At 41.0% G+C, this 22,392-nt stretch overlaps 1 protein-coding gene across 4 annotated transcripts in view; it reads left to right on the top strand.

Annotated features, from left to right (window-relative positions):
* SUSD1 (sushi domain containing 1) overlaps positions 1–22,392 on the top strand; it is a 235,253-nt gene that overhangs the window by 85,184 nt on the left and 127,677 nt on the right. For 3 of the 4 annotated variants that reach the window (XM_075210946.1, XM_075210950.1, XM_075210947.1), the window contains 4 exons: positions 94–270; positions 14,169–14,351; positions 15,402–15,584; positions 20,515–20,694. In XM_075210946.1, coding sequence (XP_075067047.1) covers positions 94–270; positions 14,169–14,351; positions 15,402–15,584; positions 20,515–20,694 — 723 coding nt within the window. The remainder of the gene's footprint in view (positions 1–93; positions 271–14,168; positions 14,352–15,401; positions 15,585–20,514; positions 20,695–22,392) is intronic. The other variant, XM_075210949.1, reaches the window with a different exon arrangement.

Here is a 22,392-nt window from a genome sequence, read left to right as displayed (position 1 = left end):
CAAGTTACTGTAATTTGTTACAATAATTTATAAATTGTTACAAATGATTGCAGCTTTATGAGTTTTTCATATATTTTACTTTGGTCTTTATAGCTGTTGACTGTGGACAGCCACAGACTCTCCCCCACTCTAAAATTATCTTAACTGGAAACACTACGTTTGGCAGCCAAGTAATTTACATGTGTATTTCCGGTTTCTTTGTAAAAGATGGACACAGCACATCTGTCTGCACAGCTAATGGCACATGGGAAGGTGCCTCTGTCTGCACAGGTAAAATTAATTGTATACAACTTGATGACATTGATTGCAATATAAAAAGCATGATACTAATGTCATAGGGAATTACATGTTATTCTAATTTGTATATTTACAGTAGACACCTGACTACTTGTGTTCTGATCAGGGGGTAAATGTATTATGGTCTGGTTTTGTCAACTCGCGGGAATTCGGCGAGTTGACAGCTAAAATTTAAAGCACGCGCTGGCTTGTAAAGGTTTGCCTTTACAAATAAAAAAAACTAATGTTTATGATTAAATAAGTTATAAAATATAAAGAAAAACTAAATGAAAACTAAACAACAAAAGTGGTGTACTCAGCATTGAGAACAACAATAATGTCTTAATGCATCTGAGTGATCAGTAAAAAATTACCATATGGTGTCAGTGTTCTTTATCCTCTCAAATGGTTGTCCAATGAGAGGGATATGTATGTGGTCCTCTTATGTTAATGTTATATTGGCACCAATAACGTGTGTTGAATAGGTGATATGGATCACACTCAAATATGAACTCTGATATAGGATTCCTCCAATAAAGATCAACTGGATGTCAGTAGTTCAGTGGGATGGAATGTATAAAACAATAACTGATTTATACATTGGAGTCTGTGTTGCAGCTCCTCATGATGTCCTCCTTTAATTGAATCTAATTCTTCTGTTATTATATTGTGATTCCTGCATTAATACTTCTCGAGTATGACAAAACAACCTGCGACCTAAAGATAAAACATAAAGTTATTGTAAAAACTAAAAGTAATTTCTATAAGTATAAAAGTGGCATTGGCAAAAATGATTCTGTCCTCTCTGATGATAGCGACTGGTGTGCGTTCAGTAGTGGAAAGCAACCTGCTTCTGTCTACCGAAGTCTATAATAGTCAAAACCCAACTTGTTTTATCATGTTACTTTCTCTGAGGACGTGTTGAGATAGTTATATAGACCGGATTAATACAACCGTAATTGATTAATTAATATATATGGTTTGAGAAAGTGTGTTGCTCCATTCTTTGCGGATATTCTGTACTTGCTCATTTATCCTTATTGTAAGTGGTCTTACTGTCCTCCCTGTATATTGTAGCTTGCATGGGTACTCTATTAAACAAATTATTTTGTTGGTGTCACACGTTAGAAAATCTTTAATTATATAGACCATGCCTGTCACATTGGATGTAAATTCAGTTGTCTGTGTAGTAAGAAAGTATTTAAGGGACAGTTAAATTGTGAGATTATACAGACAGGGACAATGACTAATGGACATGACATAGACATGGCAGTTAAACAGCGTAAGGTGAAAACCTATAGTCAGCCAAACAGCTGTCCATACCATGAGTCCAGGCCCGGCGCTCCCATTAGGCAAGGTTAGGCACTTGCCTAGGGCGCCGGGCTCTGGAGTGCGCCACAGAATTCTAAAAGACTTTAAAACTGTGCGGCGACCGCTGACCATACCTGTCACGGCCGCCGCACAGCATTCAGATGCACGGGGAGGGGGAAAGAGGCTATTTTGTCACCACCGCCGCCTCTCTGCTCCGTCTCCTCCCCTCCACTTACTAGTGTCAGTGAGTGGAGGGGAGGAGACGGAGCAGAGAGGCGGCGGTGGTGAGACAAGGTAAGGAGAGGAGGGAGGAGGGAGGAGGGCAGCGATTTTTGCGGGGGTGGCGGCGATTTTTGTGGGGGGGGGGGGGGGCGCCGCTTTTTTTTAAATGCCTAGGGCGCCGTGGACCCTAGCACCGGCCCTGCATGAGTCAATGCAAACCTAAACAAGACACAGACAAGACTGAAGCAGTAATAACACAAAGATGGAGAAGGGAAAGGATATGACACCCAAATCACTACTGGAGAATTGAGTTCTTGGACTCTACATGCTCTTGGGCTTATAGCATCCACCTTTCCCCTTAGAACTGACCCTGAGTGCTGAAATAACTCTAGGACTTGGATAGAACAAGGAATTTCACAACTACAGGGGAAGATGGGGAGACAGGACAAGGACAGAGAGACATGGGAAGGTAGCAAAAATAACTGAAAGGGGCAGACAGAAGATAACCAATGGGAAAGGTCAACAGGCAGGGATGAAACTAGAATTTTGCGGGCCCTAAATAAAAACATTTGTGGAGGCCCCCTGTACCGTTACCTACAACTTACAAAGATGTCACTTTGTAAGCTATGTATGCTCATCATTTCATGACAGAGTTCCTTTTCATGGAGATCAGATTCAAATGGCTCCTCACTGACCTGCTCCTGCCCTTTCCCCTTAGTGGAGCACTGAGTACTGAAACAGCTTTACCAGGACTCCTCCATTTCTGGAGTAAACCTTTAGCAAAAGATTCTCATTTGCCGTTCTAAAATGGTTGGTAAGATGGATGTGAACTGGAGAACCAATAAGAAGACGGTTTTGTACTATAGAAATGTAGGAGCCTCAGTAAAAATGTTTTAGTGAGCAGTTCCACTAAGGGGTAGAGCAGGCCAAGGACTATTGAATTACTAACTGTGATTACTGCTTTAAAGAAGAAATTCAGCCACACATAGAGATATGGTTTAACCTGCTGCATGACACAGTCTAATACCACCACTGGTTTTACATGGACAGTCTGCAGTGTGTTCTGCCTTTTGTGCATCTTTGTCTTATCATGTGAGCTCTGTGTTATGTGCAATATTGTGTTTATGTTCAATGTTTCCCATGTTGTTTTCATTCATAAGTTTGTGCTTTCTTATGTGCAATACTGTGTTTGTGTATGATCACATAAACACCACTGGAATCTCTAGTATGCACTCTGCTCTCTGAAAAGCTCTTTGTGTGCTGAAGTTGCTTTACTTGTATGTGTATAGTTCTTCCTTAGCATGTTATCCAGTAGTTCATACTTGCCACCTTTGGCATCATGGTCTCTGGGAGGGGGCTCCATCATGGGGGCGTGGCCACACAAGTTGCGTTGTTAGGCCCGCCCCAGTCAAGCTTTACTAATATCGACCTATCACAACTGGGGGTGGGGCCAGGATGGCACATTTAGCCCCGCTGCCAACTGACTTCACCAATGAAGAGGGCAGGATGCGGGAAGTTGCCTGGCTCTCCCAGAAGTCCAGGAGAACTCTCCTGGACATTCCGGGAGAGTAGACAACTATGCAGTAGTTAGTATATATGTTGCTATAACTTGCGTGTTCTTATGAGCACACTGGGGGCATGATTCATTACCAAATGCAAAACTAATGTAATGTGTGTTTTTTTTTTTAAACTGCACACGCATGGAATATAAGCATGTCAGTGTTCGAAAAGGAGTGGATGTGAAGATAGGTCTGCAATTACCAGTCATTTATTGTATAGTAGCACACAGGGCCGGACTGGGACTAAAAATCAGCCCTGGCATTTAAAGTACGCAGGCCCACCTCAGGTCCAGAAGAAAAGAAATAGTGTGCCGCCGCGCAGCGGCTGCACCGAAAAGGGCGTGGCCACATTGTGTTGTGGGTGTGGCCAACATGGGGCATTGATACATACATTATAATAAAACATTACATTTATCACGCCCTCCCAGCCACATCACGCCATCTCCCCAGGCACATTATGACACCCCAGCCCACTGTAGTTATCTATGCTTCTGGTGCTGCTTACATCCATAAGGGAGTGAACTTCCTGTAGTGTGAGCAGGGAAGCTCTTTGTCTCACGAGATTACCAAATCCTCGGCTTGCTCTGCAGGCTGTGTCCTATCCAGGGACTGGGAGCAACTATCAAATTCCTCCTGCTAACCAGAGCTGGATTAACGCTCGGGGGACCTGGGTTATTTAACACAGGGGGCCCCTATTATGTAACATGGTTATCATATTAGACACAATGTTAGACAAATACACAGGCAATACTGTGTGCACTACTATTAGGTGCACGCAGCTCTGCCTTCACAAGCAGTACAGTGTGAAATAGGACTTACCTCCCAACTGTCCTTGTAGTCGGATCAAATCTCACTAGACGAGAGTGTCACCAAAATTCGGGACTTCCCCACCAGTGTTCTTGTCACTTACACCACCTGTGGCTGCTGGTGTCTTTAGTTGCTGCTTGTCTGGATCCTCGAATGCTGGAGGCCCTATTTGGAAAAAAAATGGGTACATATAATTTAGAAACCTCCAACCAGCCCTGGTGTTTAATCAATGCAACCCATGTTTTATAATTAGGCCTCCCTCCAGCCTAAACATTAAAATACTAATATTCACGTTTAATAAATAAACCTATATACCTACCTCCAAACAACCGCAGCAAGAAATTAAATCGCATTTACGTTTAAGAAATATACCTATTTCCCCCAATCATCAATGCCATTAAATAATTCCTATTCGCATTTAATAAATAGACGTTATTTTTTTCCCAAACAGCCCCACTTTCAATTAATAGCCCCCAAATCATATTATGCCACAATAGTGCCCCAGTTCGTACAATAGTGCCCCCAAATTATATTATACCACAATACTGCCCCCAGTTGATATTATACCTCAATAGTGCCCCCAAATCAAATTATGCCATACAGTAGTGCCCCAAATCATATTATGCCACAGAGTAAACATTAACAACACTAAAGTACATTTGCATAAAATGTGAGGTTATATAAATATCCAGTAGGAATATACAGCACCCCCCTCCCCTCGTGTGGCATCCTTTCTCTTCTCTCCCTCCCCCCCCATGTGGCATCCTCACTTTTCTCCCCACCTCCCCGTTTTCTGTGTGCCATCCTTCCCCCCCGTTTCACCTTTTTCTGTGTGCCATTCTGTCCACCCCTTTACCTTTTTCTGTGTGCCATTCTGTCCCCCATTTCCCTTTTTCTGTGTGCCATTCTCTCCCCCCCTTTCCCTTTTTCTGTGTGCCATTCTCTCCCCCCTTTCCCTTTTTCTGTGTGCCATTCTCTCCCCCCTTTCCCTTTTTCTGTGTGCCGTCCTCTCCCCCGTTTTCCTGTTTTCTGTGTGCCATTCTCTCCCCCCTTTTTCTGTTTTCTGTGTGCCATTCTCTCCCCCCTTTTCCTGTTTTCTGCGTGGCATTCTCTTCCCCCTTTTTCTGTGTGCCATTCTCTCCCCCCTTTTCCTGTTTTCTGCGTGGCATTCTCTTCCCCCTTTTTCTGTGTGCCATTCTCTCCCCCCTTTTCCTGTTTTCTGCGTGGCATTCTCTCCCCCTTTTCCTGTTTTCTGCGTGGCATTCTCTCCCCCCTTTTCCTGTTTTCTGCGTGGCATTCTCTCCCCCCTTTTCCTGTTTTCTGCGTGCCCTTCTCTCCCCCCTTTTCCTGTTTTCTGTGTGCTATTCTCTCCCCCCTTTTCTTCTTTTCTGCATGCCATTCTCTCCCCCGTTTCCCTTTTTCTGTGTGCCGTTCTCTCCCCCCTTTTCCTGTTTTCTGCGTGGCATTCTCTCCCTCCTTTTCCTGTTTTCCGTGTGCCATTCTTTCAGCCCCTCTTCCCTCCTCTGCACACATTTTCAGCCCCACTCCCCCTCCCCCCCTTCACATATAATCGGGTCCTCTCCCCTCCCCCCTTCACATATTATCGGGTCCTCTCCCCTATCCCCCTTCAGATATTATCGGGTCCTGTCCTGTCCTCCTCCCCCCCGTGCAGACATTATCGGGTCCTCTTCCCCCTCCTTGCACCCATTTTCCCTGTTAAAAAGAAATATACTTACCTCAGCAGCCTCTGCAGCCTCCGGGAATCTGTGCGCCGTCTGACCCAGTCCTACACGGCCGCGCATAACGTTCTGACGTTACACCGCATGGCCGCAAACCTGAAGCCCACAGAGCAGTCATGACGTGTGACGTCATGACGGCTCCACCGCAAGTACAATTTTTTTTTTCAATTATAGCAGTGGTGATCGCAGGTAGCCGGACCGGCCCACGGTGCCATCGGCCCTTCTGGCATTTGCCAGGAGTGCCCGATGGCCAGTCCGGCCCTGGTAGCACACTACAATAAACCATGCTTTTCTTTGTAGTGTACTGCATGTCAGATTTCATGAAATTACATTTAGAAATGCATGTCAGAAAATGAGAAAAACTAATGTAATATGTATAAAAAGATATATTTTTTAATTAAAACTGTTAGCAACTTTAAATAACTGACTAACCCACAACTATAAAAACATAAACAGAAATCCCTCCAGCGCTGTAAGCAGGGACATTTTTTTTTAAATGATTCCCCATAAGTTGGAAGATTTGTGCAGCTATGCAGAGAAAGTGTATTGTGCAGCCCCCTAAGTATCTGAGATTCAACCTTAGGGTTGCACATACTATGGCATTACATTTGTGGAGCTCCATCTGCTGTGCATGAAAACATGAAAAGTATGTATTGTCTCAATATAGGTCATGTGACATTTCTTGGTCTTTTCTAATTATAATATGCCATACTCTTCTTCCACCAATTTTAATAAATTGAACAAACTGTGATTTTGGTATTATTATTTTTTTAGAATTATTTGGGGTGGGGAAGCTAACATTATGTGGGATAACACTACAGTCCCTCATTTGTTATAATAATATTTCATGATATTAATATTATGTAACAAAGGGAGGCGTTTATCTGACAAGATGCAGAGAAAACATACAAGCAGAATAAAACATTGGCGCAGTTATGCACCTAGATTGACATTAAACCAGGTAAATACTTATGTATAGTTTAAAGTTTGGTTAACTTACATGATTAGAAAGCTCCTTCCTCTCAGCAAACATACAGGGTGTGTCTGTTTGTGCAAACAGAGCCAGTGATAGGTGTTTCCTCTTAAAGAGAAGGTGGGTGTGTCACCTGTCCATCAAGCTAAGGCTGGGGTAGGAGTATCAGGTATAAAAGCTTGTTTGTATCATTTGTTCAGTGAGACCAACGCTGGGGAAGCTGGCTGGTCTTGAGAGAGATTGTCTATGTCTAGCTAGCGTTTAGGGTCTCCATATCTGCTGTGAAATTCATATGGTGTCAAATACATTTTAAACCATCCTGACAATAGAGCTGCATAAAAAAAAGAAGTTGTTCGCGTGTGCTTCAGCAGTAGTGGGTTCTTGCCACAATTGATAGGCAGCCATCTCTATAAAAAATAAGTTTAGATTAGTTGTGTATTTGGTGAGTGCAAAGTATCCATGTTTTTTGTTTAAATGTGGCCAACCCCCTCTTGAACCCCAGTTTGTACATGGAGGGCCTGATTCATCAAGGAATGTATACTGAGTGCACTGTGCATTTGTTTTCAAACGCACGTGAATTGGTTTTGCGTTCTCCCAAATTCAAGGAACGGATCTAAAGATACATGTGCTCATGAATTCTGGTGTAGGTCTGCTCTGCTCTACTACACAAGACACCATAGAATACGTTTAATGCTTATGTAAAATATACATTTACAAAGGAACGTACAGGCAAAAAAAATGTAGTTAATGTTATCTGTTAATATAAACGTAGTTAGTGTCCTTTGCGTACGATGATGAATTGAACTTAGCTGCGTTTAAATCGTATGGCAGAGAAATTGTTGTCATAGGGTAAAACTTTGATTCCAAACATGGAGTAATGTTGCAGCAATGGACCTCTGTATAGTTAAATACATACAGGTCCTATGTCTAGGCAAAACCATGATACAGATAACGTGGTATCAGAAATCCTAGCATGAACTCCAGAGAGATTACTGATGTAAAAATGTCTTTATTAGGCAGATATTTACAGGCAGTGAATGATTCAGTAAACAGCAACACGGTTCAAGGCAGCAGTTGCAACTGAACTGGGCACACTTGACAGAAGGCTTAGCACTATGACCAAACAGCATCGTCAAGCATCTCTGACCGAACAGCTTCGTCAAGCACCTCTGACCAAACAGCTTTGTCAAGCACGTCTGATGTACCACGGTGTCAGGATATCAGGTAGATTCAGGAGGCATGAGGCACTGGATGAATCACAGATGGCAGGAATACTGGTATGCAGGAGGTGCGAGGTACTGGATAAGCACAGAGGACAGGATACCTGATTTACTCAGGAGGCACAAGGTACCAGATTAACCATGAGAAACAGGATTTGAGGTCTTGCCCGGAAGCATTGGGCACTGGATCGATCTGTAGGTGTCAGGATAAAGGAAGGTCAAACAAGCCAAAGGGTTAAAAGCCAGGAATGACACAAAGTAACCAGGGAGTGAGCTAAAGCATAGTTGAGAACGGAGCCTGGGTCTGGGTCAGAAGATAAACAGCAAAGTCAAGGAACAAGCAGGCATCAATACCGGAAAGTCAGACTAGAACAGGACACAGGATTCTCTGGAGAATAAGCAGCTGCAGGCAAAGACAACAATGAACTGCCACAGACTACTGGGAGAGGCAGTCTTATAAAGGAAGTGAACAGGTGTGGGTGCTGATTAAGAAGGCAGGCTAGCTCCTGCTGGTGAGGTGGAATGTAGAATGGTAGAACTGCAGCCCCTCTGGAGGTTGGGAGGTACTGCAGTCCAGATTCACATAAAGGCGAAGTCCAAGTTCTTAGCAGACAGGAGCTGCAAGAGGCAAGCATCATCCCCATAGGAGATGCTCCAGTAAAGCCGGAGGCAGATTGTAACACATGGTCTGTGTGAGTACAGTACACAATTAATGACCTAATAGCCACACATGTTCACCTTCCCTCTCTGTTAGTTGTTGCACAATTGTCTCATTATGAAGAAGTCATGGTTAACCCTTAGAAAATTGGCAACCAGCCTACGAATGACGAGAAATGAATTACATATAGAATGTATGTTGATAGAATGATAATTTCTCTGGTTATGAAAGATTGACCAATTTCACACTGGTGGTACAAAGGCTACACCTATAACATCTACAGTCCCTGTGACCTGCAGAAAATGATCAATGTTATTAAATTGCTTCTTTATTGGGAGTCCTCATCCAATGACAATTTATATACGCTGTCTATACACTGGATTAAGCGTTGAAGATGTGTTTAGGTCTGAAAGAGTAGCTGATGCGTCTGCTTGAGAACAGACACACCCCTCGGACACTTAAATCCAACTTGCGAACAACTTCCCAATGTCATGAATCGGGGTCTTAGTTCTGTTTACGCCATTCAGTGGTATCATATCACCGTTCATCTCCTTCCTGTCAGAATGCAGCATTCTAAATCCTGGGACAAAGTGTGACTTTTGTCTGCTGTACTGGAGGCTGCCATCTTGGGTGAGACATTTGCTAAACATCCTTCTGAGTCTGAACAGCTGATCTCATCCACCAACTAGCTTCCTCTGCAGACTATAAGAGTTTCCTCCTATACTCAGCTAATTGCCAGTGCAACACTTCCTACTTCCTGGTTCTAGTCCACCACTATTGCTGTTTGTTGCTTATTCATAGTGTTTGCTGTGATATGGACTTCAACCATTTACCATCTGAGTGAATTCATATTCATCCTGTTTGCTGTGATACAGACTTTAACCATTTACCCTCTGAGTGAGTTTAGATTTATTCTGTTGCTTTGATACAGACTCCTGCCATTTACTATTGTGTGAACTCAGCTTCACTCTGCTTGCTGTGATAGACATTAACCATAAACCCTTTGTGTGAATTCAGCGTCATTCTGACTACTGAAATAAAAACTTTGGCTATTACTTCCTCACGTGGATTCAACTTCATTATATATGCTTGTGTACAGATTCCAGCTGTTACCTTCCATGTGGATCCTCCTCTCTTCAATCTCTTCCTATGTCTTCTACTGGCTATCTGGGAGAGTAGCTTGTAGTTCTGAGTCATCCACATTCTGGAGCCATCTCTGTGTTTCAGGGTACCGACTTCCAGTTCCAGGCTTACCCCAGGTTCTGAGTTGCCCAGGGCCAGTTTCAGGCTTATTCTGTTCAGGAGGTATATTCACTGCCTGAGTTCTGAGTCTTCCCAGTGTCATTTGTAGTACTATATTCATCTGAGTTTCTGGGTTCTTGGAGGTACTGCGCTTCTGATCATGAGTTCTGGTCCTCCTTGTTCCCACGTCCAAGTTCCAGCCCATCAGGTTCAAATTGCAGTCGGTTATTTCAGTACGGAGTCCAGTCCAGCATTCCTCCTCCTAACATTCAGTATATAGGAATAAAGTAACCTCTATGAGAAAGACATTCATCTGGCCTCCCGGTTTCCACTACTTTCCTGCCAGAGCTAGTCTCAAAGGTACTGAGGCGGATTCCAGAAACCCTGCTGCCATGACACCCAACATGTGTACCCAAAAAAAATATTTTTTTTGTCTTTGCTACAGCAAGCTTAGCAAATCCTAATCTTTGGCTGAGGGACTACTAAAGTCTCAATGTGCATCTGCAAATCCTTTTCAAACCTCGAATTACAAGTGGTTCAGGAGCTTGGGTGTTCATCATCATCAGCAGCAGGAGCTAGTTACACCTGCCCCTGATCACCCGCAAATAAAATTGCTATTTCACGCATATCTGTGACTACTTCCCAGTCTGAAAGGAACACATCTTTACTGTAAATTGCTACACTGATTTCATGCCATGCTTAAGGAATCATTAGTGGCAAAAATTTGCTGGTCTAAATAGCTATAGTTGCATTTGTTCACTTTCTTAGCATGTGAAGTGTGAAAAAAATGCAAAAATACGCTACACAACTAAGTATTTTATGAAAAAAAACCTTTATTATTCCAATGAAAATAAACCAAAACAGAAGATTAAACTAAGTAACCTTGCTTATCTGTATAGCTTTTTTATGCTGAATATCTCCACAGAGACAGTTTCGAAATATGTTACCTCTCGCAGTACAGGTAATGAACGGTCCATTTTTTCAAAGAAATAAAAAATCTATTAAAACATAAAAGTGAAATACATACATGTTTCATAATGATAAAACAGTCAAACAGACAGAGAGGGAAAGACTAGGGTCAATTTTGATAGCAGCCAATTAACCTATCAGTATGTTTTTAGAGTGTGGGAGGAAACCGGAGCACCCCACACAAACAAACTCCACACAGATAAGGCCATGGTCGGGAATCAAACTCATGACCCCAGTGCTGTGAGGCAGAAGTGCTAACCACTAGGCCACTGTGCTGCCCACACATCCTGACAAACGCATTTCCAGGTCTGACTCAGTCACACTTCCGATGACATGTCCTTACATGTCCCTACACTGTCCGACCCCTTCCCTCCTATATTGCGCGTCTCTAAATGCAAATGTCGTAAGTGGAAGATGGGACCTGCATACGGGCACAGGCATATGCACTTTTGGTCCACATTTATTATTCTGAAATGCATATTTTACCCCATCCATCCATAAAACCTAAGGCTATCTCTACATAAGGCCAAATTAGAGTAAAACACCACAGCACCTACTCAAATCACTTAGAGGCTAAAGAGCATAGAGATAATGGATTCATTCCCATACAGAATCTTATGTATATTTGTCTTTATTTGCAATCATGGTGCTAAAAAACAGCAGAAACAACTGGCCTAAAATGTAAATAAATAGTAAATAAGGCAAATAACTTTTGTAAATTAGGTGTTAAACCCACATTTAATGTAAAAAAGTGTTTGTTTACATTCCTTTGAATGATTTACTATTCTAAACAAGGTGGGCCTGAATCATCTTTGGACGTAAGTCCCGTTGCGTGCCATATTTTGCGTGAAATTGTTCTGTGCCTGCTCAGAAATAGAGATTTTCTGCCATTGAATTGCATGCAATTCAAGTTCAAATGCAAATGACACTTCCAATTGCCTACAATTTGTAGGGCAGAATGGGGGAGGAAAGGGGCGGAAGCACGTAGACAATGTACAGTAAGGGCATGGCGTATCACTTGAACCATCTACAGGGCACGTATAAGTGCCATCTGATAGTGATGATTGATTTATGTATTTCATTATAAAAAAATGTAACAACATTTTTATTTAATGTATTTTTAATAATGATTATACTATTAAGAGATGTTAATGTATTTAATAGTTGTTTTTTTAGGCATGCGTTCTGATGGGACTTGATATTGCACATATATGCCTGTGTGTGTCCTGTCTGTCTGAATATGGCAAGTAACATATAGCCAGAACATAATTATAGCCATATTCAAAAGGAAACATTTAGATCTGCTTGTACTTGAATACGGACGTACATGCGTCCTATTTATGTCCAATTTTAAAAAACACAAATTGCGTTCACATTGCGTTCCAAGATGAATCAGGCCCTCTATTCACAAAGTATCTTTGGATACTTTACTATATGAGTCAATTGAAAGCTACTCTGATGCTTAAGTTATGAATTTAAGGTTTACCACATATTACAATAGACAAAACCATCCATGTATCTTTGTGAGAAGACACACATGGTATTATGTGATACAGGTATGGTGTAAGATTGTATTCTTACAGAAACGGCAACATCCTGCATGAACTTCATTAGTACCCTAAGTTGGTCTATACAAAAGCAGCCAATCAGAGCAGCTTTTTCACTCTCTAGCCAAAGAGAAACGTCTTAGTTATGTGCGGACTAGCTCTTGTCCCTTCATTCATGTTGAGGCTCTGCCAGGAGCAAGTTTTACTGTGTGCTGGGACCAATAGTGCTCCATACTAAAATTTGATTTCTTTTTACAGTATTACAATTGCACTCAACCCTTTATATTCATATAACCAAAATAAAATGAAGTGCTTAAAACAAAACCATCCAACATGAATGTTTTATATATAAATGTAAGGGTGCCTTATAGGAAGTTTGGACCCTCAGGTCCCGATCCAGGTTTGCCACTCATGAGTTCGAGGATGACTGTGATGGTATGTTTCCACAAGTGTCCAACCTTGTGAAGATTTGCGGTTCTTAAAAAACTATTTTATGTTTAATGATGTTGTTTTATTGCTCTGAATTGTTGGGGTACTATTACATTACAACATTTTTTCCCCAGCACACTGCTATAGCCAGCAACAGATCTGCCATTTCTACTGTAGATAAAAATGCAAAAGTCTTTGTTGCACACATTTGCAAATGTATGTTTAAGCCATCCTGCCACGCCAAGGCGCTTTTGCATATAGGATGGTCCTACTCTAAACAATGAGAGTCCCTATATTTGGGCCATACATATGTGTTTTTAAATTGAGAGCTAACTTACCAAAGAGGTACCCCAGAAGCCTCCAAATAGCAATCCAATGTCAGCACTCCCCCTCAGCTACTGACACCAACATGCCTCTCAGACAAATACAAAAGTGGAAGCTGCTCAAATCAATTTATAGGCCATAACAGGTGCTGAAAGGGTGGGGTTATCCTGCAAGGAACATACACACAACATTTTTTCCCCAGCACACTGCTATAGCCAGCAACAGATCTGCCATTTCTACTGTAGATAAAAATGCAAAAGTCTTTGTTGCACACATTTGCAAATGTATGTTTAAGCCATCCTGCCACGCCAAGGCGCTTTTGCATATAGGATGGTCCTACTCTAAACAATGAGAGTCCCTATATTTGGGCCATACATATGTGTTTTTAAATTGAGAGCCTGATTGCATTTTCTCCCTCTTTGTGTTATGTTTACCTGTGTATAAGATTTTTCTGTTTAGTATTTGTGCTATGGTGTGTAACTTTCATATTAATGTACTTTTGTTTGCTATATATATTCATAATCTATTTATTGTTCCGTTATGAGGCAGAAGATTTTTTGTAGTGCTATTTGGTTAAGGTCATGTTGTTTGTTGTTTTTGTTTGTCTGGTACAAAATTTTCAATAAAAAGACTTAATTTAAAAAAAAAAACAGAAGAAAAACAAAGAAAACACCAAAATGCCAGAGGGAGTCTTTGTGTGAGCGGAAGGACCAATCACAAGCTTCACACTGAATTTAGAACTTCATTATGAACATATGGTTAACATTTGATATGCAGCAGATTTTGTTTGCAGACATCAAATAGGTAAAAAATGGAACAAAATGTAAATGTGTATTTAGTAATGAAAGGAATAAAATTCTAAACTGAAATATTTTATAAATATTCTTTTAAGTCATTGACTGTGGACTGCCTCCGCTACTGCCAAATTCACGCATGGACCCCATCATTAATACCACATTTGGAAGCAAGGTTATATACAGATGTGATTACGGATTCATTGCAGAAAATTATCATCAGAACACATCTACCTGCTCAGATGACGGTACATGGACCGGAGCATTAATAGCATGTAAAGGTGAGTACAAATCTCTCTTTCATTTATGAGAACATTTTCCAAAATACAAAAGGGTTTTTTTTTAAAATAAATTCTGGGATTGGTGTATTTGATATTATTGTATAAATGTAAAGTTGTGTTTATGAGTATTTCACAGTGTTTGTGGCTCAGTAATTTAGAATAATCCAAAATTCAATTTATCTTGAGTAATATAAACTGTTAAGGTATCCAACATTTTTTTTATTCAGATGTGCATGGAATTGTTATTATTTTTATAAATGATCTCCAAAAGGAATGGTTTAACAACTACATAGCAATCAAATATCAAAAGATAAAATCGCTCAGTGTTGTTTTTGTTTAAAAAAGTATGTTATAAAACAAACCAAATTTTACTGTAAGATATGATAAATATAAAAGCATGCATGCACAGTAAAGTCATTGTTTAACATTTTAACAAAATGATCCAATATAAGATTACAGATTACATGTAAACAAGGAAAGTCTTCTAACCAGACTGATCACAAATGATTCTATAGAAACAATTGTGTATAAGACGTACAAGTTTTGTGCAACAGTAAATATTTAATAAGATAAAGGGGTGGAGAATTTACATTTACTGTGCCCACACTCATGATTCATTTAAGACTTAAATAGGGATGAACCAGGCAGTAACTTTAAAGAAAAATTGAAAAGTTTAAATGAATGAATGGAATGGACTTGATGAGACTTTTTTCCTATTTGTACCATGCACATTTTCAATAGCACCCACCAGCCCACAATATATGCAGATTTATCTCATGTTCTTTTTCTGAACTTTGAGGTGGGAGCGCGGGAAAACTAAAATGGCACATAAAGAAGCATTGCTGGTTCTCAGATTTTGCAGTTCATAAATGAACCTGTGTCTCTTCACGCCATATAAGAGCCTTATTGTAAAGATATGGTTAACATTTGATATGCAGCTGATATTTTTAAAAGATCATCTAGGTAAAATCTAGTGGAAAATGGAAAATGTGTATTTCATATGGAAAGTTAAAATTCTAAACTAAAATATTTTGTAAATAATCTTTTAAGCCATTGACTGTGGACTGCCTCCACTGCTGCCAAATTCACACCCAGACCGCATAATTAATACCACATTTGGAAGTAAGGTGACATACAGATGTGATCACGGTTTCATTGCGGACAATTATCATCAGAACATATCTACTTGCTCAGATGACGGTTCATGGACTGGAGCATTAATAGCGTGTGAAGGTGAGTACAAGTCTCTTTTCATATATAAGAACATTTTCCGTAGTACAAAACACAAAAGGTTATTATATGTGTTTATGAGTATTTCACATTGTGTCATTGTAACTTATTCCAAAGTTCAATTTATTTTAAGTTATCTTAAGTCTTAAGGTGTAATAATTTTTTGGTTCAGAAGAAAGGGTACATATTGATTTTTTTACATATTTGTTTTAAACGACCACTAAAATGAAGGATTTCAACAAATACAAGCTTTCGAATCAAACAATACAATCGCTCAATGTGTGATTGTTTAAAAAAAAGATGCTATAAAACTAAACATTTCTATTGTACAGTCATGGCCAAAAGTTTTGAGAATGACACAAGTATTGGTTTTCACAAAGTTTGGCGCTTCAGTGTTTTTAGACCTTTTTGTCAGATGTTGCTATGTATACTGAAGTAAAATTACAAGAATTTCATAAGTGTCAAAGGCTTTTATTGACAATTACATTACGTTTATGCAAAGAGTCAATATTTGCAGTGTTGACCGTTTTTTTGCAATTTACCCTGGCATGCTGTCAATCAACTTCTGGGCCACATACTGACTGATGGCCACCCATTCTTGCCTAATCAAGGCAATCCTCTTGAGTAAGTTCTCAATGGGATAAAGGTCTGGGGAGTTTCCTGGCCATGGACCCAAAGTTTCAATGTTTTGATCGCCAAGCCACTTAGTTATCACTTTTGCCTTATGGCAAGGTGCTCCATCATGCTGGAAAAGGCATTGTTCGTCACCAAACTGTTCTTGGATGGTTGGAAGAAGTTGCTCTTGGAGAATGTTTTGGTGTTTTTATTCATGGCTGTGTTCTTAGACAAAATTGTGGGTAAGTCCACTCCCTTGGCTGAGAAGCAACCCCACACATGAATGGTCTCAGAATGCTTTACTGTTGGCATGACACAGGACTGATGGTAGCGCTCACCTTTCCTTATCCAGATGCCATGAACAATCTGAAAGGGGATTCATCAGAGAAAATGACTTTACCCCAGTCCTCAGCAGTCCAATCCCAGTACCTTTTGCAGACTATCAGTCTGTCTCTGATATTTTTCCTGGAAAGAAGTGACTTCTTTGCTGGCCTTCTTGACACCAGGCCATCCTCCAAAAGTCTTTGCCTCACTTTGTGTGCAGATGCACTCACACCTGCCGCTGCCATTCCTGAGCAAGCTTTGCACTGGTGGTGCCCCAATCCTGCAGCTGAATCAACTTTAGGAGATGTCCTGTAGCTTGCTGGATGTTCTAGGGCGACCAAAAGCCTTCTTCACAATTATTGAACCACTCTCCTTGAAGTTCTTGATGATCCGATAAATGGTTGATTTAGGTGCAATCTTACTACCAAAAATATCCTTGCCTGTGAAGCCCTTTTTGTGCAAAGTGTAACGAGTCGCGGTGGCCGGTTGTTTCTGCATCCCGGCCGTCTCCATGACGACCGGGACGTCATTTCCGCCGCCTACGTCTCGGTTGCCTGTGCAACAACCGGGACGCTCTAACACTACGGGCGCAGCACTGACTGGCGGTCTGGCGGCAGGGCACAGCGCACCAAGTAAGTTTACTCACCATCATGTGTTTTTATATAGGAACTAGTCATGCTTGATAGTTTTAGGATTTTCTGCCATTTCCTGGTTATCAGTGCAGCGGGGAGGAGTCTCACTGTCCTTTACTCCTATTGGCTTATTCCACTATTTAAGGCAGTGAGGACAGAGCCTCACTGCCAGTTATAGCTTCCAGTGTAGCTAGGCTCCTGTTCCTTGTTTCCTGCTCCTGTGCTGTATTCTTGTTTGGATTCCCGTGTATGACCCCTGGCTTGATTTTGGACCTTGTTGTATTGCCTGTGACCCCTGACCTCAGCCCGTTATTTGGTATCGCTGTCCCCATCACTAGGGGCTCCAGCGAAACTAGACTGACTTCGGAGCAGACTCCGGGTTTTGTCGTGCTGAGTGGAAAAGTTCCTAACACAAAGCAATGATGACTGCACATGTGTTTCCTTGCACATAACTATGGTCAACAGAGGAAGAACAATGATTTCAAGCGCCACCCTCCTTTTAAAGCTTCCAGTCTGTTATTCTAAATCAATCATGACAGAGTGATCTCCAGCCTTGTCCTCATCAACACTCTCACCTGTGTTAACGAGAGAATAACTGACCTGAATTTAGCTGGTCCTTTTGTGGCAGGGCAGAAATGCATTGGAAATGTTGTTTATGGGATAAAGTTCATTGTCATGGCAAAGAGAGACTATGAAATTAATTGCAACTGATCTGATCACTCTTCATGACATTCTGGAGTATATGCAAATTGCCATAATATAACCTAAAGCAGTAGACTTTGTGAAAAATAATATTTGTGTCACTTTTTGGCCATAAATAGCAGGCATGCACAGCCAAGCTATCACTTAAAATTATTGCATGATAGATACACACACACACACACACACACACACACACACACACACACACACACACATATACATATTTGATTATAAAACTGCATGTGTAACCTCTGGGTAGGTTGTAGACAGGAAGAGTAATGCAGTGATGATGGTTTCTTCAGAGCCTCCAGTATATTCAGTCACTCAATTTTCCATGTTGGATAAAGCTTTGTGGATGTAGTTCCCGGGGCCTGATTAAGGGTTCAGACCACCCTAGGCTAATAAGCTCGTAGTGCCCCCACGCCTTCCATGTCAGAACTGTGAACTGTTACACAGAATGGAGGCTTGAATAATCACTACTGAGGGGAGATGTGAAGTTGGAGAAGGAGGAGGCTGTCACACCTGTGCCTGTCGCCATCCTTCCTACTCACTTATACTCAAGTGATGGCACAAGGATGAGACATTGGCTTCAGCCTTTACCAAGGGAATAAGTCAAGATTAAAACCTTATTACATTGCTTTGGAGAACAGCTATTCTCTTATATTTTAAAATGAATTTTAGCTTATGCCTCTCTCTGTCACAATTTTGCACCACCAAACATTTTGTGTCCCCCCAAAAACGTTGTGCACTAGACTGAAGCTTAGTCAGGCCTTGGTAGTTCCACACAGTAGTATCTTGCACTGCTGTCCACTTCAGGGGACTTCTGGATGTTGCAATCCCCCTCCTGTGTCAGACACTTCACTGAGGATCTCAGAATTTTGAGGCACCAAAAATCAGTTTTTGCTTAATATTACATGCTGTGGCTATGCCTTGTGGTTATCTCAGCTTGCTCCTTTATGCCACAGATGGTACAGCTAAACAAGGAGCAATAGCAGCTTGATGCAGGCTTTTTATCTCCTGCCCCAAATCTACCATTGTGGCTGGAGCTGATGGGAGATGATATTTTCACAGCAACCAGTTAATGGATCGTATCTTGGGCCCCGAAGGTTTGCTTAGGGAAACAAACCCTAGAATTATGGAATTATGGGGAATAACTGGGCTCACAATAGGAACATTACCTAACCAGATGAATCACAAAAGCAAAACATTCAATTTTGATTGTAAATGGACTATAAATGTAATGATCATTTTAAGAAATTGGTGTAAATAATTGCATCTGAAGAAAAATGAGTTGCATGTGTAAGCACCTTTAGGAAGTACCAGCAACTTCAAATATAACAACTGAAAGTTAAAGCATTAAGACATCCATTTCCATAGAATGTTCTGTTAGTAGCTAGAATGTGAGACACCAGATGCCTAGGGCTTGTCTGACTGGTATCGCTCTGTGAGCAGGTATTCGGGAAGGAGTTACATGAACAGCGGAAAAACAAAGGGTTAAAAGCTAAGAGCTGAAGTCCTGAGCGATGAGTCAGTAGCATAAAGACACTGTGACAAGTAGTAGCACTCTGTGAGCAAGTATCCAGGAATGAGCTGCACTGAGCAGTGATGAAACAATTCAGGAACAGATGGTAAAACTTTATGAGCTGAAGTCCTGAGAGGAGAAGCGCTGAGTAGATAGAGTAGAAACACTGTAACAAGTAGTCAGTAGCAAAGAGCCCCATCCATACACAGTTCGGATGGACAAACGAAGAACAGGCAGCTTGGACTATGGTGAGTCCAGACTGCATTCTGTGTATATTATAATGGTCAAAAAGCACTGCTCTTGTGCACCTTGTATTGCAGAGGTGTCCTCTATGATTTCCATTTTATAGTCTCCAGTGTGTCAGTGCCACTTGTGTCAGTTTGTCTTTACATATATTTAACTTTTGAATAAGTAAACTCTCAGCCAGCAGACTGCCAACTATGGTCTTTGACAGGCCATGCCACTGCTAGAGCAATACAAGACTCTGCAGCTGTCTGGACTTGAGCGATTGAGAGCCACTTTCACAGCTTTGCGTCCTGCCATACTGAGACATACAGACCTGGGCTTGCTTGTGAGTAGTTTACAGGAATTCGGTCCCTAAATAAGTCCAGAACACATGATGTGTGGTTTGTTGGTTTTGTTAGGTTCCTACATGAACTGTTACTTGTGGTACTATGGGTGACATCTGATCTCATGAGCTATCTGCTTGCCATTACTCTGGCCTTGGAATTGGAAGGCCTAGATACTTATCCGGTAATGCATCTTCCTGTTGTTTTCTGAACCAGAAGTGACATTAAGGTTACCTTCTGTGTTTCTGAATTTGAATCCTGTCCTATCCTTGTGGTTTCTTACATCTGCTAATATGTATTCCTTGCCCATAAACACATCTGACTGCATAAGTCCTGAGGGCACCGGAATTCAACACTGTATTTACTGGAAACTGGGCTGTTATATGTGAAGAGCACATTAGCCTGGTTACTGGTATTTATTGACAGTGAGTGGGGCACAACTATGACCGTCTTCTCAGCAAGAAAATACAGTATCTTAAATATGCTTTACTTTTACTGTTAGTAATGTTTCACCATTAAGAATTAATTTTCAGTAATCTGCCCCCCCCCCCCTATTTTTCTGTTTCCAGCTGTTGACTGTGGACCACCACTGACCATGCCATGTGCTGAAATCCTCTCAAGTAAAAGCACCACATTTGGAAGCATTGTGATATTTGCGTGTTCAAAAGGATTCATTGCAGTGGGTGGTTACAATTCCTCAATCTGCACTGCAGATGGACACTGGGAAGGAGCTAATCTAGAGTGTAAAGGTGAGACTCATAGATCATCAAGAGGAAAATTTCAAGTCTTAGAGACATTGATTCATTAAAGACAAAAAATATGAAAAAATAACATTGGGATTTATATATTGTTTAATTAGAAAAATCACATAATATAAACTGGTGCACTGGGTTTAGCATCATCATCATCATCATCATCATTTATTTATATAGCGCCAGCAGATTCCATAGCGCTTTACAATTGGGAAGAAACAGCAATAAAACAATACTGGGTAATACATACATAGAAAGAGGTAAAAAGGCACTGCTCGCAAGCTTACAATCTATGGGACAATGGTTTGATACACAAGGGTAAGTGATACATCATATTAAATTGTCCAGCTAGAATACAAAGGTTACAAAGTATTGAGTTGGCTGTATGCTCTGTTACACAACTAAGTTGGTCAAAGGGTTGTTGTCTTGTGTTGGCTGTGTAGAAGGTGGTAATAGGGTAACCTGGGGAGGTTAAGAGGTTGGTAGAGGTATATTATAAGCTTGTCTGAAGAGGTGGGTTTTCAGAGAACGCTTGTGGAAAATCTTGTGGTGTGAGGGAGTGAATTCCAGAAAGTGGGTGCAGCCCGAAAAAAGTCCTGTAACCGAGAATGGGAGGAAGTAATGAGAGTGGAAGAGAGACACAGATCTTGTGCAGAATTGAGGTGTCGAGTTGGGAGATATTTTGAGACAAGTGAGGAGATGTATGTCTGTGCAATTTTGTTGATGACCTTGTATGTTAGTAGAAGAATGTTATATTGGATTCGTTGAAATACAGGCAACCAATGTAGAGACTGACAGAGTGACTCAGCAGATGTAAATCGATTTGAAAGGTAAATCAATCTAGCCGCTGCATGCAAAATAGATTGTAGAAGTTCGAGTCTGATTTTGGGAAGACCAGTAAGGAGGGAGTTACAATAGCCGATATAGGAGATGATGAGTGCCTGATTAAAGTTTTTGCAGTGTCTTGTGTGAGATATGTCTGTATTCTGGAAATGTTTTTTAGATGTATGCAGCATGATGTAAATATAGAGTTGATGTGGGGAACAAAGGATAGTTGCGAGTCAGAGATTACACCTAGGCAGCAAGCATGCAGGGTGGGATTTATGGTCATGTTGTCAACATAAATAGAAATGTCAGGCAGTAAGCTTCTATTGTTGAGTTGGAATATTATTAATTCTGTTTTTGAAAGATTGAGTTTGAGTTAGCGAGAGGACATCCAAGATGAAATGGCAGAAAAACAGTCAGTAATGCGAGACAACACAGATGGTGAGAGATTAGGAGAGGATAAATTTGTGTATCATCCATAGAGATAATACTGAAATCCAAAGGAGCTTATGAGTTTTCTTTGAGAAGTGGTGTAGATAGAGAATAGGAGAGGACCAAGGACTGAGCCTTGTGGTACTCCAAATGATAAAGGAAGCGGAGTGGAGGTTGTTCTAGAGAAATTAACACTGAAAGAGTTATTAGATAGGTAGGATGAGAACCAGGATAGAACAGTGTCTTGAAGACCTAGGGATTGTAGCGTCTGTATGAAGAGAGAATGGTCAACAGTGTCATATGCAGCAGAGAGATGCAGGAGAATTAGAAGAGAGTAATCACCTTTAGTTTAGCTGTGATCAGATCATTGATAACCTTTGTCAGCACAGTCTCTGTGGAGTGTTGAGAGAGAAAGCTTGATTGAAGAGGATCCAATAG

This window comes from Mixophyes fleayi, chromosome 1, assembly GCF_038048845.1.
Source record: "Mixophyes fleayi isolate aMixFle1 chromosome 1, aMixFle1.hap1, whole genome shotgun sequence".
Taxonomy (NCBI): Eukaryota; Metazoa; Chordata; class Amphibia; order Anura; family Limnodynastidae; genus Mixophyes; species Mixophyes fleayi.
Note: the sequence above shows the minus strand (reverse complement) of the source record. Positions and strands in the feature narration are given on the sequence as shown.